The 19,030-nt window shown below is 44.2% G+C and overlaps 1 protein-coding gene across 2 annotated transcripts; it reads left to right on the forward strand.

Annotated features, from left to right (window-relative positions):
• The first annotated feature begins 1,678 nt into the window (after window positions 1-1,678).
• Window positions 1,679-16,960, forward strand: LOC132889877 (uncharacterized). Of its 2 annotated transcripts, none has more exons than XM_060926701.1 (2): window positions 1,679-3,478; window positions 16,873-16,960. In XM_060926701.1, exon 1 carries the CDS (start codon window positions 2,229-2,231, stop codon window positions 3,255-3,257), a length of 1,029 nt encoding a protein of 342 aa, XP_060782684.1. In that variant the 5' UTR covers window positions 1,679-2,228; the 3' UTR covers window positions 3,258-3,478; window positions 16,873-16,960. The 2 variants fall into 2 exon arrangements, with proteins under 2 accessions (XP_060782684.1, XP_060782689.1); XM_060926706.1 differs by lacking the exon at window positions 16,873-16,960 and adding an exon at window positions 3,822-3,861.
• The last annotated feature ends 2,070 nt before the right edge of the window (window positions 16,961-19,030 follow it).

The following is a 19,030-nucleotide window of genomic DNA, read 5'->3' on the forward strand; positions in this document are numbered from 1 at the left end:
GAAATATCACCATTTATATCAACATACTGACAACAATCTCTGGAAACTACTCCCTAACAATAAGCGGTATGCCAATGAAGACTTCATGTCACTGCAGCGCAACTTCCAGAGGTGATCCAACATGAAGGAAGATTTTCTACAGTTCATGCAAGGGATTCTGGATAATCACCATGCAGAGAGGGCACTGCTTTTAGAGGATGGAAAAGAAGCTTTGTACCTTCCTATCTTCGGGGTGTACCATCCCCAGAAGCCCAGGAAGATCCGGGTCGTGTTCGACTCAAGTGCTAGCTTTGATGGAGTGTCCCTGAATGACGTCTTGCTTCAGGGTCCCAACCTCAACAATAGCCTTCTCGGAATGCTTCTAAGGTTCCGGAAAGACCCGGTAGCAGTTACCGCAGACATCAAACAGATGTTCTACTGTTTCTTTGTGAAGGAGGAACACAGGGATGTATTATGCTTCCTGTGGTTCAAGGACAACAACCCTGAGAATGAAGTGGTAGATTCCCGCATGACAGTTCACGTGTTCAGGAACAGCCTGTCACCAGCAGTCACAACCTATGGGTTGAGAAGATCAGCCCAAGAGGGAGAGAAGGACTTTGGCAGCGATGTCTGAGTTCATCAAGACTGACTTCTATGTCGATGATGTCCTCCGGTCCTTTCCCTCAGAGGCCAAAGCCGTGGATGTCTTGACGCGAGCTCAGCAGTTGCTGAAGTGCTACAACATAAAGCTTCACAAGATTGCTTCCAACAAAGCAGAGGTTATGGAAGCCTTTCCTGCAGACGATCGGGCCAAGAGCATCGAGGCTTTAAATCTTGCTGTTGATGACTTACCTGTCCAGCACAGTCTAGGTGTTGCCTGGGACATGACTAAGGACACCTTCACATTCATCATTCCTAAGTCGCAGAAGCCTTTTACACGCAGAGGCGTTCTGTCCACAATTAACAGCTTATTCGATCCGCTCGGATTCTTAGCACCCGTGACGATCCAAGGCAGGTTTCTCCTGAGAGAACTGGTGTCCCAAGGTACAGACGGGGATAGCTATTACCTGATGAGAAGTTCCTCAAGTGGCAGAGATGGCAGGAGTCTCTGCAGGAGCTGAATCAGCTGAACATCCCTCGCACTTGCGCTTCTTTCCCAGTAACGACAGCAAAGTGCACAGAGTTATGTTTCTTTTCTGATACTTCAGTGAAGGCGATTGCAGCAGTAGCTTACCTTAAGGTAGAGGATGCGAATGGCCACATAGAAGTAAGCTTTGTGTTGGGCAAGGCCAAGCTTGCACCTCTGACGGAGCTCACTGTCCCTAGGCTGGAGCTTTGAGCAGCAGTGTTAGCTACAGAGATCGCAGACCAGGTCAAAGAAGAATTAGGCCAAGCACTGGGCAAGATCACATTCTTCACTGACAGTAGGGTGGTATTGGGCTACATCAACAATAGGTCCAGAAGGTTTTACGTGTTTGTGAGCAATCGCATACACCGGATGTGGCAGTCCAGTCACCCGAGTCAGTGGAGGTATGTTGCCACCAAGAACAATCCAGCAGACCATGCTACGAGGTCAGTGTCAGCAACCCAGCTGCAAGCAACCAATTGGCTTACCGGACCAAAGTTATTGCTGCAGCCAGACAGCTCATCATCAGATGAGAGTGGCTTTCAGTTGATCGATCGGGATGCAGATCCAGAACTTCGTCCTGAGGCCGCAACTTTTCTGACCAAGGTTGCAGGGACACAGCTGGACTCACAATGCTTTGAGAGGTTTTCATCCTGGGAGCGTCTGACAAGAGCCGTAGCACGTCTGAGGCACATAGCCCAGAGTTTCCACGAACCCTCACCTGACACAGGATGTGTCGGATGGCATCACTGCAAGAAAGGAGAAACAGCTTCAGAGCTTACTGCCGCAGAGCGCGTCATCATCAAAACTGTACAGCATGAGGTGTACGCAGATGAGATAAGTTGTCTCCAGCAGGGACAAGACTTAGCTGCACAGAGTCCTCTGAAGAAACTTCACCGTGTTAGACGCAGAGGGTCAGCTACGTGTTGGAGGCCGAATCACTCACTCGAACTTGCTGACTGATGAGTCTCACCCACTCCTTATTCCTGGTAAGCACCATGTTGCCACATTGCTTATTCATCACCACCACTTCAGAGTGCAACACCAAGGAAGGCACTTTAATGAAGGAGCAGTGCGTGCAAGTGGTCTATGGATAGTGGGAGCTCAGCGAGCCATCAGCAGCATGGTGTTCAAGTGTGTGATATGCAGGCGGTTGCACGGCAAACTGGAACAGCAGCAGATGGCGGACCTTCCTCAAGAGCGCCTAAAGCAGGAACTTCCATTCACCTACTTAGGGTTGGACGTCTTCGGACCCTGGGAGGTCGTAACCCGACGGACCCGAGGTGGTAGTGCCAACAGCAAGAGATGGGCAGTGCTGTTCACGTGCATGTCCACAAGAGCAGTTCATATAGAAGTGATTGAGACAATGAGTGCCTCAAGCTGCATCAATGCCCTCCGCAGGTTCTTCGCAATTAGGGGACCAGCCAAGCAGCTACGTTCAGATCGTGGAACGAACTTTGTGGGTGCCAACTCCAACTTGAAGGCTGCAACGGAAGCTGAGGAAGAAAGTGTGAATACTTTCCTGTGCTCTCAGAGGTGCACCTGGGTCTTTAACCTGCCGCATGCCTCCAATATGGGTGGGAGCTGGGAGCGCATGATAGGTACAGCATGTCGCATCCTTGATTCTATGTTGCTCCAAGCTGGAAGGTTAAAGGTCACTCACAAAGTTCTGTGCATGTTCATGGCGGAAGTCACCGCTATAATCAACTCCAGGCCGTTAATACCGGTCTCCTCAGATCCTGAAGCGCTGCTGATACTTACTCCAGTGATGCTGCTCACGCAGAAGAGTGGTACCATACCAGCTCCTCCTGCAGAAGGCTCAGAGGCCAGTCTGTTGAAGCAGCAATGGAAGAGAGTACAGGCCTTAGCAGAGACATTCTGGGCAAGATGGAGACGGGAGTACTTGAGCATACTTCAAGCCAGGCAGAAGTGGCACGCTAAGAAACCAAATCTCAAGGAAGGAGACATAGTGCTATTGAAAGACAAGCAAGCCAGAAGAAATGAGTGGTCCATTGGAAGAGTTGAGAAGACCTTCCCAAGTGATGGACTTGTCAGAAAAGTGGACGTCAAGGTCGCATCTCATCATCCGCCGAAGACTTACCTGAGACCTGTCTCTGACATGGTTCTACTCCTGGAGGCAGAGACTGTTTAGGTTAAGGGAGTGTGGCATCTAGGGATGCTAGGCGGGGAGTGTGATGCCACGGTGAACATATTTTGATAAGGGCTTTTATTTTGACATTCTAATTTTTAAGACTTTGGTATAATGTAACTTCCTGTTCCCGGAGTAGCCATTTTTTAGTTGTTCAAGGTGAAGGATACATGTTAGCTCAGCTCCTCTGAAACTTTATCTTTCCTTTTGGTGTGGCATTGCCAGTAAGTACATTTTATGTTGATTTACCTGTGGAAATAAATAGTTAATGAATAGATAAATAGTTTAATTGAACATTTTATGAGAAAATAAGTTAATCCATGTGAAAACAGTAAGGCAGTTAATGTACTGGAAATGGTTAATGACTCAGCTAAATTGTTAGCAATTCCTTTGTGTGACTTACCATAGACCTAATTAGCATGGAAGCTAAGCTAAGTATAGCATTTAGTTACCTACCTGTCCTACCTATTAATGTAGATATTTTGTAATACTTACCTGATTATCTGATACTTACCTGATGTTTAGATATTATTTTATACTTACCTGCTGTATTTGTGTTTATTTCAGTTTTACCTTCTTTTCAATAAACCTCGTTAACTACAAGACCTGCTTCTTCCTTGAGGGATTTGTTGAAGAGATGAGTTTAGCTGGCTGTTAGCTTTAAGAACAGTACGATGCAAGTTGAGGTTTTTGATGCCGAGATTAATGAAAGTAATTCAGTTTCTTTTAGGGGAGTAAAACATTCTAATTGATGATCTGATACAGTTATATGTTAACTACAGGGTCACCTACATTGTCTGATCTTAAATTAGTAGTTTGAATTTTTTGTAGGATATTCTCAATTTTGTCATTAAAGAAATTCATGAAATCATTGCTACTACATACTACAGGTGTGCATGTGTCTATAGTGGACTTATTCCTGGTTAATTTTGCTACAGTATTAAATAGGAATCTAGGATAATTTTTGTTATCTTCTATTAGGGAGGAGAGATATGTTGATCTCGCAGCACTAAGAGCTTTTTCTATACTTCAGGAAGCTCTCCTTCCATGCTAATTTGAACACTACCAATTTTGTTTGACGCCATTTATGTTCCAATTTTTGAGTGGTCTGTTTTAATGTGCGAGTGTCATCATTATACCAGGGTGCTAATTTTTTGTCTCTGACCATTTTCCTTTTAAGAGGAGCTACATTATCTAAGGTATGGCGGAATGTTGATTCTAAGCATCCAGTTGCCTGATCAAGTTCTGCAGGGGCTGACAGTGACCGAATCAAAGTTGATAACTCTGGGAGATCATTTATAAAGCTCTGTGCATTAGTTGACGCAAATGTATGTTTAATACAGTAGTGTGGTGAGGTGCATATATTATTACTCAGACATAGTTTGAATGAGATGAGATAATGATTTGAGATAACTTCAGACTGTGGAAGTATGACTATATTTTCTACATTTAACCCGAATGTTAGTATTAGATCAGACATTATTCATGAAGTCCATTTCAGTGGGCTTCTTGAATAATGCCCTAGATTCTGAATGTTTGAACCATAGAGTTTTCTGTTTAAGTCCTGTCATTGAAATCCATGTCAAATGACCAAGAAGGAATTCAAATGAATGTGACAGAATCATGAAGTGATTCAAATTAGTGTCATTAATCTGGAAATTATTCAAATTGAAATAATAAAATGACTATTAATTCAAATTTGTGTTACAGCAGCAATCATGAATTCAAATAAATATTAGAAACCCAGGAAGTAATTCAAATAAATATCTTAGGATCACAATGAATTCAAATTAATCTGAAAGGAACAAAAAGTAATTCAAATTAATGCATATAATCAGAAAATAGCCAAACAGTGGTGAGGCACTGCAGTCAGTTCCGTCATCAGGTGGGTATCTACTTCATCAGACGTTTTCGCGCTACCCACTACGTCCTCCAGAGCTGCACCAACTGAGTTAGTTTACTCAACCTGGAACTGTGAGCTCTCCCATCACTGCTTTCTCTTAACCCACAACCAGTGAGAGGCTGACTCAGTCTGTCTACTGATGTCAGATATGGCTTTCCTGCGGGTTGATCCTGTGATGCCCAGGATGCTGAGTGCTTTCCACAAGGATTGACCAACAAATCCTCTGCACCCTACTTCTACCGGCAGGTTCCACATCTTCCATCCTTTCTGCTGGCACTCTTCTAGTAGCGGCTGGTATTTACCCCACTTCCTCTCGTGCACCTCTTCAATGCTTTCTTCCCATGGTACAGTCAGTTCAAGCACCATAAGCTGCTTTGTTGACCTTGAAAACAGCAGCACATCTGGTCTTAGCCTTGTTGTGGCGATGTCTAAAGGAAACTTCAGTTGTTCTTTCAGAGCCACCTTTAACTTCCAGTCTTGTGCTGTTGGAAGGATCCCAGTTCCTTTGGTGGCACTAGTCACTGGATTAGCCCCCTCTTTTATAAACTTAATTAAGGTGGGCCCCTTGGTTCTGTGGTGGACCTTCCTTCTGGCTATATCAATAACTGTGACTATTTCACTCAGTAGTGCTGTGTTGCAGGAGCACAGGATATGTTCCAGGCTCGCAGGTTCACCACATAACTTGCAGGTGGGGTTATCTGTTAGGCCCCATGTCTTCAAGTTAGTTGGAGTTGGAAGCGTGTCATAAGTGGACCTCAACAAGAAGGCTATACAACTGTCTTCCATATGCCAAAGGATGCTCCATGAAAGCATCTGATTACGTGTACCTTCCAACATAACCAACCTCCCTGTTTCTTCATTGCAACTGCTCTTGTTTGGCATGCCTCCTCTTCTACTTGGCGAACCTCTTTTTGGACCATCTCTCTGCTCTGGGTTGGTGTTGCTGTCTTCCAGCTTGGCCTAGTAACACATCCAAGCCCCAGCTGTCCTGTCCTGACTGTACCAATGATGTTGCTATATCAGAGACATTCTTCAGCATCCTTCACATCTTGGTCTGCTTGCCACTTATGACTGGTGGGCACCTCTATTCCTGCTTTTCTAACTTTCTCATCTGTGCTTTCCCTCAATATCATCACCTGATGTACTTTGGTCACCTTGAATTCCTCTGTAAGTGATGATAGTGGTAATTGAAGCTTACTACTGGTACTGTAAAGCCCAAAGATGGAAAAACTTCTGGGAAGTCCCAGCCATCGTCTGATGTATCTGTTGATCATCCTCTCCATGGTTTCTACAGAAGATGTGGAGCTGTTATACACCAGTAATGGCCAGGGGAGTCTTGGAAGCACCCCGTGCTGGTAACACCAAGCCTTGTACTTCCTGGGTAGACTGCTCTTATCAACAGTGCACATCCATTCTTCAGCTTGTTGTCTCATCTGAAAGATACTCTCCTTGTCTCTCAGTGTGCTGTTGAACCACTTGCCAAGGCTCTTGACTGGCTTCTCAGAAACTGTCAGAATGTCTTCACCATCTATCCTGAATTTGAAGCTGTCCTGAACTTTGCCTTTCTTGAAATCCAAGTCTAGAAGCCTGGTTGGCTTAAACTTCATCTTCGACCATGTCATCAGTCTGCCAATGTCCTCCAGCATCCATCTTCCTTCAGGAACAGACTTTGTTGTAATAGTCATGTCATCCATGAAGGCTCTGAAGTCATCAATGAAGAACATAATTTGAATTCAAGTCACTGAATTACAAAGTAATTCAAATTAGTGACAAATAACAAGGAAGTAATTCAAACAAGTGTGGTAGAATCAGGAAGTAATTCAAATTTTTGTCATTATTCTCAAAGTAATTCAAATTAATATCAAAGTGACATTTAATTCAATTTATGTTCGAGCAGCAATCAATCCAGCCACTGCGGTGCACAAACCAGTGTATTCTTAGCGCCGGTCCCAAGCCCAGAGAAATGAGGAGGGTTGTGTCAGGAAGGATATCTGGCATAAAACTCGTGCCAAATCAACTATGCGGAAGATGACGAGGGCTTTCATCCTGGATCGGTCAAGGCCTGGTTTAACAAGACCGCCACTGAAACTGTTTCCCAGCAGGGTACCAGTGGAAATGATGCTTCTGGTGGGGAAAGGAGGAGAAAGAGAGGTGGAAGGCAAATTTGGAAAAAATGTGAGAATAGAAAAGGCAGGAGAGTGGAATTGGAAATTGAAATGTTGGCACAATGACTGGTATTGGAAGAGAACTGGCTGATTTGATGGAGAAAAGAAAGATTGACATCCTGTGTATACAAAATAAGATTCTTTATTGTCATTGTACAGAAAACATACAATGAAATTCAAGTGCACTCAAGTACTGGACTCAAATTTAAAAAAAAATCAAATAAATGCTCCTATTGTTAGACAGATTTGCTTGAGTGTTCTATTGTGTTGTTCAAATATGAGGAGTCATGCACAGCCTCTTCAGGATTCACCTTGCAACAAGGGTGGGATTCAAACACACACGCAAAGCACAATTGATTAGCAGTCCATCACCTTAACCTCTCAGCCACCTCTCCCACAGATACTGGGGTTAACTTTATAATTCTGAGAGTTTAGCACAATTCATTGTGAACAAAACAATCTCATATTTTCCTCGAGTTCTGTCCTTAATTTCCAGCCTCAAAATATGCAATAAAATAAACTAAACAACTATGTGATATGGACTCTGGAAAAAAGTATTGGCAATCTTTAAATCAAGAAAAAAACTGCATTTATAAACACTTTTACATAACTCACAAATTTCTCAGAATAAAACACTCTCACTATAGCGTGTAGCATGTGCACTTACTGTAGACACACACACACACCTGGGCCTTAACACATCTTTTCTCCCCTCTGGGCCATCAAAAGCATATAAAAAATACACACGTTTTATGTAAACTGTCAGAATGCAACAATATAAGTTGATTCTGTACATAAGTGCACTTTATCACGACTTACGCCGACCAGCCACTCACTACATTGCTCACACTCTCTGTCACTTCCTGATTTCCTAAACTATGAGGGAGGGGCACAGAACATGCATGCATTAATCATGTGGAAAAAATTTGTGGTGTTAAAAGGAATTTGCATTAACACATTATTGCGTTAACTTCAACAGCCACAGTTTTATATATAAAACTTATCACTCACCCCTTCTAGCAGGAGAGGTAATCCACCACCATCATATGCAGCCCCTGGCCTGTGGACCACCTCAAATTTAAAGTGCTGAAGGGCAATACCCAGAGGGATCCACACGTTGGTCCCACTGGTCAGAACAGAGGGTGAACAGGTGTCCGAGCAGGTAGTATGGGAGAGTGAGGACTGCCCACTTGATGGGCGAGCACTCTTTCTCCACCCATATTTTCCACTGATCCATTATTCAAGAGTGACATGGAAGAAGCAGTGCTGTGATATAGATACAAACTGGGGCTGTTGTGACCACAATACAGAATACTAACCATTAAATGATCACGACACTCCACGGGCAGAGTACACCCTCACTCTGACAGAAAGTCAGCTGCTAGATGTGGCGTGGGACGAACAGGACCACGTTTGGCCTGGTGTCATGAGAAAAGTGAATTTTTTATTTAGTCATGATTGCATTTGCTATGGGGGTGGAGTGGTTAGCCCTGTTGCTTCACAGCAAGAAGGTCCTGGGTTCAAGCCTGATGAGGGCCTTTCTGTGTGGAGTTTGCATGTTCTCCCAGTGTCTGTGTGGGTTTTCTCGGGGCGCTCTTGTTTCTCCCACAGTCCAAATAAATGTACAACACTGATTCCAAAAAAGTTGGGACAAAGTACAAATTGTAAATAAAAATGGAATGCAATAATTTACAAATCTCAAAAACTGATATTGTATTCACAATAGAACATAGACAACATATCCAATGTCGAAAGTGAGACATTTTGAAATTTCATGCCAAATATTGGCTCATTTGAAATTTCATGACAGCAACACATCTCAAAAAAGTTGGGACAGGGGCAATAAGAGGCTGGAAAAGTTAAAGGTACAAAAAAGGAACAGCTGGAGGACCAAATTGCAACTCATTAGGTCAATTGGCAATAGGTCATTAACATGATTGGGTATAAAAAGAGCATCGTGTCGTGGCAGCGGCTCTCAGAAGTAAAGATGGGAAGAGGATCACCAGTCCCCCTAATTCTGCGCCGACAAATAGTGGAGCAATATCAGAAAGGAGTTCGACAGTGTAAAATTGCAAAGAGTTTGAACATATCATCACCTACAGTGCATAATATCATCAAAAGATTCAGAGAATCTGGAAGGATCTCTGTGCATAAGGGTCAAGGCCAGAAAACCATACTGGGTGCCCGTGATTTTTGGGCCCTTAGACGGCACTGCATCACATACAGGCATGCTTCTGTATTGGAAATCACAAAATGGGCTCAGGAATATTTCCAGAGAACATTATCTGTGAGCACAATTCACCGTGCCATCCGCCGTTGCCAGCTAAAACTCTATAGTTCAAAGAAGAAGCCGTATCTAAACATGATCCAGAAGCGCAGACGTCTTCTCTGGGCCAAGGCTCATTTAAAATGGACTGTGGCAAAGTGGAAAACTGTTCTGTGGTCAGATGAATCAAAATTTGAAGTTCTTTATGGAAATCAGGGACGCCGTGTCATTCGGACTAAAGAGGGGAAGGATGACCTAAGTTGTTATCGGCGCTCAGTTCAGAAGCCTGCATCTCTGATGGTATGGGGTTGCATTAGTGCGGGTGACATGGGCAGCTTACACATCTGGAAAGACACCATCAATGCTGAAAGGTATATCCAGGTTCTAGAGCAACATATGCTCCCATCCAGACGATGTCTCTTTCAGGGAAGACCTTGCATTTTCCAACATGACAATGCCAAACCACATACTGCATCAATTACAGCATCATGGCTGCGTAGAAGAAGGGTCCGGGGACTGAACTGGCCAGCCTGCAGTCCAGATGTTTCACCCATCGAAAACATTTGGCGCATCATAAAACGGAAGATACGACAAAAAAGACCTAAGACAGTTGAGCAACTAGAATCCTACATTAGACAAGAATGGGTTAACATTCCTATCCCTAAACTTGAGCAACTTGTCTCCTCAGTCCCCAGACGTTTACAGACTGTTGTAAAGAGAAAAGGGGATGTCTCACAGTGGTAAACATGGCCTTGTAGGTACAACACAGTCCCTTTAAGAAACTACATTTCCCATCAGCCAACTTCTGCATTGACCTGCGTCACGCCGGGGCATGATCACCTATGTCACGTCCTCCATGACGTCACTTCCTCCCCGAAGACATAAGTAATGGAACAATGCTTCCGTCTATCTCTCTCTAGTCTGGATTTCAAGCCATCTGTACACGAAGAGATACCCCGCACCAGAAAACCAGATAAAGACATCTTTTCTTTCTTGCAAGATCCACGATTTAGCGCAATTTCTTTGTTTACCACTGGCCACGGTAAAAATCCAGAATTGTGCGATTTTTAACTCAGTCGAGTTACAACTGGTTTTTATTCATTATAAGTACGTACGACTGCAGCCCAAGCAGTTAATTTAAATTTAGAAGCGACCGGATCCTTCTAATTAATTCTCTGTGCACATTGTCTGATCAGAGACTTTCTTTTCATCACGAGCGTCCACGCGTCGGACCAAGAAATCCTCTGCCTTCCACGGAAGCGACTCACGTGCTCCACAACGGTGAAACTCCAAAAGTCTCAGAACATCTCATAATCTCGCGTAGAGACGAGATACTGAAGTAAAACTGGCATTTGGGCAAAACCTAGTCTTAGGAATTAGCTTTTATGAAGCAGTGTGAATTTAAACTCAGGAACAGTTTAAATTTTTACACTGTAGACCCTCAGGATATTGAATTGATTGTTCTATTTTGTTTTGATCTCTCAATTGCTTAATAGATAGGTTGCATGCTCTCTCTCTATTCCTTTCTAACCCTTAACTTCATTATTACACATATTTTGACCTCATCAAGATTTCAGTGGATTTAGTAGTGTGATAAGCTAGTGAAATTAGCCTACGGCTAATTCTTTTGTCTCATTAGCATCCAGGGCTAATTGTATTGTCTCCAGGGACCATAAGGCCCCACCACGTGGCCACAGGCCTCACAAACACACCTTAGCTAGCTTTCCTTTGTCTTAGCTAGCAACACGAGGCTATTCTAGGCCTGCACCACATGGACACACACAAACACACCTTAGCTAGCAATCCATGCTAACTTTTTGTTCAGGCCACACACACAGGCCTCACAAACACATCTTAGTTAGCTACCAAAGCTAACTCTTTTGTTCTACTTAGAAACACGTGGTCACCCCCCACGTGGTGATCCCCCACACCTCAGATAACACACACACACACACACACACCATATCATATTTGTATATAATGATTCCAACTGCTATTATTCATTTTTATCTTTGTTATAATAAATTCCATTATTATTGAAACTGTGTGTCTTTATTTGTTGTGCCTAATAATATACTTGAAGTCGCCCAATCTCAAAAGAATTCTAAAGGTGCATATGAGTTATGTAATACGGTAAGTGATCATAATAATTTGGAATGTACCATAATTTAGCTGTTTGGTAATTTATTATTAAGCACCAAAATTAATGGAACAATTCAATGAGAATGATTCAATGAGACTGATTTAATGAGATTGATCACTTAAAACCAATTGCACCTGCAGCCTTGTACTAACTTTTTTGAGATGTGTTGTTGTCATGAAATTTAAAATCACCTAATTTTTCTCTTTAAATGATACATTTTCTCAGTTTAAACATTTGATATGTCATCTATGTTCTATTCTGAATAAAATATGGAATTTTGAAACTTCCACATCATTGCATTCCGTTTTTATTTACAATTTGTACTTTGTCCCAACTTTTTTGGAATCAGGGTTGTAGGTTACATTAATTTGTGGCTCTAAATTGCCTGTGAGTGTGAATGGTTGTTTGTCTCTGTGTCAGCCCTGCAATGACCTGGTGATGTGTCCATCTTTCAGTAGTTCACTTTTGTTTAATTTTATTTATATTTTGCCTTGGGCAATGATGTGAAATACAGGCAACACCAACAATTCAGGAGTTCCATCAATGACCATTTTCAGATTCTGTCCAGGAATTGATTATAGATGTCCTGTCTGTTATTTACTGTGTGATTTACTGAACATTTTGAGCATTTGTTTGACCTTTGAGCCTTTACAAGACAAGAGGTTCCTTTTGGAATATGCAGACTGGTGTGTGAGAAAATGCAACTTTAAATACAATTGTAAATAATTCACCCTGTATACCGTGAACATGAGAAACTTTCCACTTTTTTCACACGTCCCTTGATGGGCTCTGTACATATTTAGTCATATAAACGTCAAGAAAAAAAAATCAACAAGCAATAACATTTGGATGTTGTACAGTCGGTAACATGTAAGTTTCACAATTGAAAGTTTTCCGGTTTTACATTCTGGGGTGTTTTCAGTGTCGTAGATGTGACATTTCCACTCATATTGGAAAACAAAATGCTTCAGAGCTTAGACAAGTTCAGCATTAGTGGATTAATCTCCATAACTTTGAATGAAACCTCTGCAGTTGAATACAGATAAATCCTCAAAATTCATATCATTATGGACATCCTAAAAATACATCACTTTTTTTGCATTATAGATGTAACATCAAACAGATATAATTCTATGGGAGATTGTAGTTTTTCTACAAACTCTTGCCCCTTTTCTACCAAAGCAATTCCAGGGCTGGTTTGGGGCCAGTGCTTAGTTTGGAACCGGGTTTTCTGTTTCCACTGACAAAAAAATGGCTCTGGGGCCAGAAAAACCAGTTCCAGGCTAGCACCAACTCTTTGCTGGGCCAGAGGAAAGAACCGCTTATGTCAGCGGGGGCGGAGTTGTTAAGACCAACAACAATAGCAAGATCACGAAAGGTCGCCATTTTTAAGCGGCGAGAAGCAGCAGCTGTACAAATGCGAAGTCATCCATTATTATTGTTGTTGTTGCTGCTGCTGCTGCTTCTTCTCTGTGTTGTTGTTGCTATGATGTTCACGCCAAGATTTATACAAACGCAGTGACGTAACTGACATATACAGTGACGTAATGACATGGCTCTGCTTAGCACCCTGAGCTATGGAAAAGCAAACTGGTTCTCAGCTGGCTCGCAAGTTGAACGAGATGTGAACCAGCACCAGCACTGGGCCCGAACCAGCCCTGGAACTGATTTGGTGGAAAAAGGGTATCTGTGAATTTCAAAGACAAGTGCAGAAAGAATTACATGTGTACCATTTAAGAGACTTGACTGAACACACAAAGTATCGATTTGAAAATATTTGTTATTTTTGGAATGAATTACTTTCGGAAAACTAGTCTTGAGAATGTGACATTTTCAAGTTATGGATGTTATATTATACCTTACGAGCTAACAGGATATTTGTAATCGTGTTGGGCAATGGATGTTAACAATAGAGAATGGGCAACTACTTCATGGCACCTTGCATTCTGGATAGTGGGCACCATAGTTTAGGATACACCTTTTAAAATATTTCAGCTGTAGCTTCAATCATTCCCTTACCAGCTTCTCTTTTTTCCCTTTCTCCTGAACTAACCATTTCTCTCAAATCTTTAGGCCATGGGTTAAGCTGTGGCTGAATGATTAGAGAAGCAGCTTTGGGATCAAAAGGGTGGTGGTTCAATTTCTTGCACCAACAGGAATGGCTGAAGTGCTCTTGAGTAAGGCACCTAACACCAGGCTGCTCTGGATATGTTGTATCCAGAGTGGCAGATGAGTGTCTGCTAAATGCCTCGAATGTAAGTTAATGAGACAAAAATTGCAATGTGTTGTTCATTAATAAATAAACAAAATTGGAATTGTTTACATCATAATAGTCAAGTCAAGTTTATTTGTATAGCGCTTTTAACAATAAGCATTGTCGCAAAGCAGCTTTACAGAATTTGAACGACTTAAAACGTGAGCTAATTTTATCCCTAATCTATCCCCAATGAACAAGCCTGTGGCGATGGTGGCAAGGAAAAACTCCCTCACATGACATGAGGAAGAAACCTCGAGAGGATCCAGACTCAAAAGGGAACCCATCCTCATTTGGGCAACAACAGACAGCAGAACTATAATATTAACAGTTTTAACATGATGTCAGTTTCGTTGATGTTATAAACACTTCATTGATGGAAACTTAAGTGCAAAACTGTTCATGACAACTGCAGTACTAAAGTTAGCAAGTCAACTGTAGTCCTCAGCCATAAAAGCATTACTGTAAGAGTCCAGAGCGTCCTTCAAGTGTGATTTTCAACTGTCCTCATGGGGCCGTCCTCCACAGGAGCGATGCGATGAGACTCCAACCAGACACAGGGCACCAGGACAGATCAAGCAGGTCAGAGGAGCAGAAGAGGTCAGCATCTCGATCCCAGGACCAATATGTAACACAGAGGGACAGATTTGGGGGGAGGGGGAGAGAGAGAGGGAGAGAAAACACAGGTTGTTAGATATGCCCAATGTCACCTGAATAAGTGTAGGCAACAGGTGTCTATGTCTAAAAATAACACAAGTATTAAGTCTGTGTGGTAGGCTTGCAGAGACGAGAGTCTTGACATCAGGCATAACACACAACAATGGCATGTTAATATGGTGAAAAAAAATATCATGACCTGCTCTGGCTGGATGCTTGATTCCTTTTTTTGAACTTTTATTTCATTTTATTATTTTATTTCTACTATTGTTTAATTCTTATTATTTTTCTTCCCCAATTATTTTATGTAATTTTATTTTCTATTGTTTACTGTTCTGCTTTTACTTCTGTAAAGCACATTGAACTGCCACTGTGTATGAAATGTGCTATATAAATAAACTTGCCTTGCCTTGATTGGGTGATGGGAGCACACTCCTCAGCAATGATGAGATGCAGATGGGACCCTTAGGGCTGGCCAAGACAATTCAGTTACATTTCACCGGGTCTGGGACATGCGACAGAATGTCTGACGGCTGATTCCCTGCAGGCTACGATAGCCAGTCGAGGTCTCCACCCTCTCCACCAAAAGATTTCCTGTTGACTCCATGTAACTCAGAGGGACAGATTTGGGGTGGGGGGAGAGGGAATGAAAATGCAGGTTGTTAGGTATGCCCAATGTCACCTGAATAAGTAGGAACAGTATACAGATTGCACTGAGTACAAGCAGGGACTCCGGCAACTAACTATGACAGCATAACTAAAAGGAGAGAGCCAGAAGGTAACACAGGCATGAGGGAGCCCCAAGACATAAAGCAGCCAGCCACTACACTGTCAACAAACTCGAGTGAGCAAGCGAGTGGGGACTGACAGCATCCATACATCCCAGTTTACCAAAACACTATGTCTGAGGACCCTCCAGATCTACACCTTTACCTCATAAACACCATTAACAAAAGGCTTGGCTAAACAGATATGTTTTCAGCCTAGACTTAAACGCTGAGACTGTGTCTGATTCCCGAACATTACTTGGAAGGCTGTTCCATAACTGTGGGGCTTTGTAAGAAAAGGCTCTGCCCCCTGATGTAGCCGTCACTATACGAGGTACCAGCAGATAGCCTGCACCTTTTGATCTAAGTAGGCGTGGCAGGTCATAAAGGAGCAGGAGTTCACTTGGGTACTGTGGTGCGAGACCATTTAGTGCTATAAAGGTCAATAGTAGTATTTTATAATCAATACGGAATTTGATTGGGAGCCAATGCAGTGTGGATTAGACAGGCGTGATGTGGTCATGTTTTCTAGTAAGGACTCTTGCTGCTGCATTTTGAACTCCCTGGAGCTTAATTATGCACTTTTTGGGACATCCAGACAGTAAGGCATTACAATAATCCAACCTGGAGGTAACAAAAGCATGAACTAGTTTTTCCGCATCATGTAGTGACATTAAATTTCTTATCTTAGCAATATTTCTGAGATGAAAGAAAGCTATCCGGGTAATGGTATCAATGTGAGTTTCGAATGAAAGACTGGGGTCAATAATCACCCCGAGATCTTTTACTGCTGCACGTGAAGGAACAGAAAGGTCATTCAGTGTTACTGTGGAATCAGAAAACTTGCTTCTAGCTGCATGTGTGGTCCTAGTACAAGTACTTCAGTCTTGTCAGAGTTAAGCAGAAGGAAATTAATAAGCATCCAGTGTCTAATGTCCTTTACACATTCCTCAATTCTATTAAGCTGGTGTCTCTCATCAGGTTTTGCAGAAATATACAACTGTGTGTCATCAGCATAACAGTGGAAACTAATACAATGTTTACGAATAATATCACCCAGAGGTAACATATATAAAGAAAAAAAGCAGTGGACCCAAGACAGAACCTTGTGGAACACCGAACTTTACCTCAGTACATCTAGAAATATCACCATTTATATCAACATACTGATAACGATCAGTTAAATAAGAGCTGAGCCAGGAGAGGGCCGTTCCCTTAACTCCCACAACGTTTTCTAGTCTATCCAGAAGAATGGAATGATCAATGGTATCAAATGCTGCCCTAAGGTCAAGCAACACAAGTAGCAAGACACAGCCCTGATCAGATGCCAACAGTAGGTCATTGTGGCAGTGGGGGCATGGTCAAGCATCTGTCTGTGGCCGGAGGGTGGAGTCAGGGGAAGGTAAGTGGCAGAATCACTACACCTGATGTCAATTAACCTGTGTTTGTGTGTGTCTTCCCAGTGACAGCGCCCTATATAAGGAAAGAGTAAGCAGAGGAAGAGAGCTCTCTCCCCAACCAGATGGCTGATGTGTGTGTGCGTGTGTCTGGGAGAGTGAAAATGCTGAAAAGTGTTACAATAAAGAGTTTTTGGAAACTCAGTTCTGGCCTGCCGTATTTCTGTGCTTCACCCACCCGCTCAAAGTTCTACAGTGGTGCCGAAACCTGGGAGGAGCACAGAGGAGAACAGCCCCATGGAATTCTCCCCCTTCGCAGACCTGATCCATGCTCTGGCCATGGCCCAACAGAGCCAGCACCAGGCGCTGGTCGCCCTCCAAAAGGAGCAAGAGCAACGATTCGAGGCCCTGGTGCTGGCGCAACAGGAAGATCGTCAGGCGTTCTGGCACCTCCTCGCGTTTCCGGGGTCCACCACCTCCACCGCTGCAGGCCCACCCCACCTCACACTAACGAAGATGGGCCCGCATGATGACCCCGAGGCCTTCTTTGCGCTATTTGAACAAGCAGCAGGGGCCTGGGGCTGTCCGGTGGAACAATGCGCGGCACGCCTCCTCCCCCTGCTAATGGGCGAGGTGCAGCTGGCCGTGCTACAGGTCCCCGCCAACAGCCGGCTGGCCTACGCAGACCTGCGCCGGGCCGTCCTCCAGCGTGTGGGGTGCACCCCCGAACAACAACACCAGTGCTTCCATGCTCTACACCTAGAGAAGGTCGGCTGGCCATTCGCATTTGGCCAGCAACTCCGGGACACCTGCCAGCGGTGGCTGAGGGCTGACAACCGCGACGCCGAGGGAATCGTCAATCTGGTGGCACTGGAGCAATTCATCGTCCGGCGTCATGAAAGAACAACGGAGTGGGTCCAGTGCCATCACCCGGCGTCGCTGGATCAGGCCATTGAGTTGGCAGAGGATCATTTGGCGGCAGTTCCCACGGCAGGATCGCAGATCTCTGCTTCTCCTCTCTCTCTCTCTCTCTCTTTCTCCCCTTCTGTGTCTCATCCTCACCCCATTCCCCCACTGCGGAGGTGGGGGCCGGCTCCACCCCAGCCGGCCTGCTGCACCCGCGGTGCCCTCCCATTTCCTGCTTCTGTGTCTGTCTCTTTCCCCCCTCAGGTGACTGAACCCCAGAGCGCCGGTGCAGAGAGAAAGCCCGGGCCGGTTTGCTGCCACTGTGGGGAGCTGGGGCACCTCCAGCATCAGTGCTTAGTAATGGAGGTGGGCGCGGTGGTCCAGATCCCCGACACACCAGGAACCGCCCTCAATCGGGCCGGAGCGTATCGCATACCAGTGAGTGTCCAAGGGGATACGTATCAGGCTTTGGTGGACTCTGGCTGTAATCAGACCTCAATCTACCAAAGCCTGGTGCAAGACGAGGCATTGGGGGGAGCACAATTGGTGAAGGTGTTGTGTGTGCACGGGGATGTTCACAACTACCCTTTAGTGTCTGTCTACATTCTATTTCGAGGGGAGAAATTTAGTGTAAAGGCAGCAGTTAAACCTCGCCTTACCCACTCAATAATTTTGGGGACTGATTGGCCGGGATTTCAGGAATTAATGACTCATTTAGTGAAGAGTGGGTCCTGCCATAGTACAGCAGGGGGAGGTCCCGGAGTGGCATTGGCGGGAGCAGCTGTCACAGAGCCATCTACGTCATCTCCACATCAGAGTGAGGAGCAGCAGGCTGCTCCTCCCTCTCTCAGGGAATCCCTCGTGGATTTCCCGTTAGAGCAGTCGCTAGACAAGACCCTGTGGCATGCGTTTGACCAAGTGAGAGTAATTGATGGCCAAATGCTCCAGCCAAATGCCACCCCCTCCTTCCCCTATTTCTCCATTCTGAGAGATAGATTATACTGAGTGACGCAGGACACTCAGACTAAGGAGACGGTCTCACAACTTTTGATTCCAAAGAGCCACCGGGAATTGGTATTACAGGCGGCTCACTTTAATTCCATGGCTGGACACTTGGGGCAGGATAAGACACTAGCTCGAATAATGGCCTGGTTCTATTGGCCAGGGATTCGCGGTGATGTCCATAGGTGGTGTACTGCATTCCGCGAATGCCAGTTAGTAAATCCAGCAGCCATTCCAAAAGCGCCTTTGCACCCTCTACCATTAATCGAGACCCCGTTCGAAAGAATTGGGATGGATCTCGTCGGGGAGAGTGAAA

The sequence above is a fragment of the Neoarius graeffei genome, chromosome 1 (genome assembly GCF_027579695.1).
Source record: "Neoarius graeffei isolate fNeoGra1 chromosome 1, fNeoGra1.pri, whole genome shotgun sequence".
In the NCBI taxonomy this organism is placed as follows: domain Eukaryota; kingdom Metazoa; phylum Chordata; class Actinopteri; order Siluriformes; family Ariidae; genus Neoarius; species Neoarius graeffei.

Bases quoted from the DNA above. Each gene is read 5' to 3' on its own strand.
- LOC132889877 (XM_060926701.1), top strand. From the start codon at position 2,229: ATGGTGTTCAAGTGTGTGATATGCAGGCGGTTGCACGGCAAACTGGAA.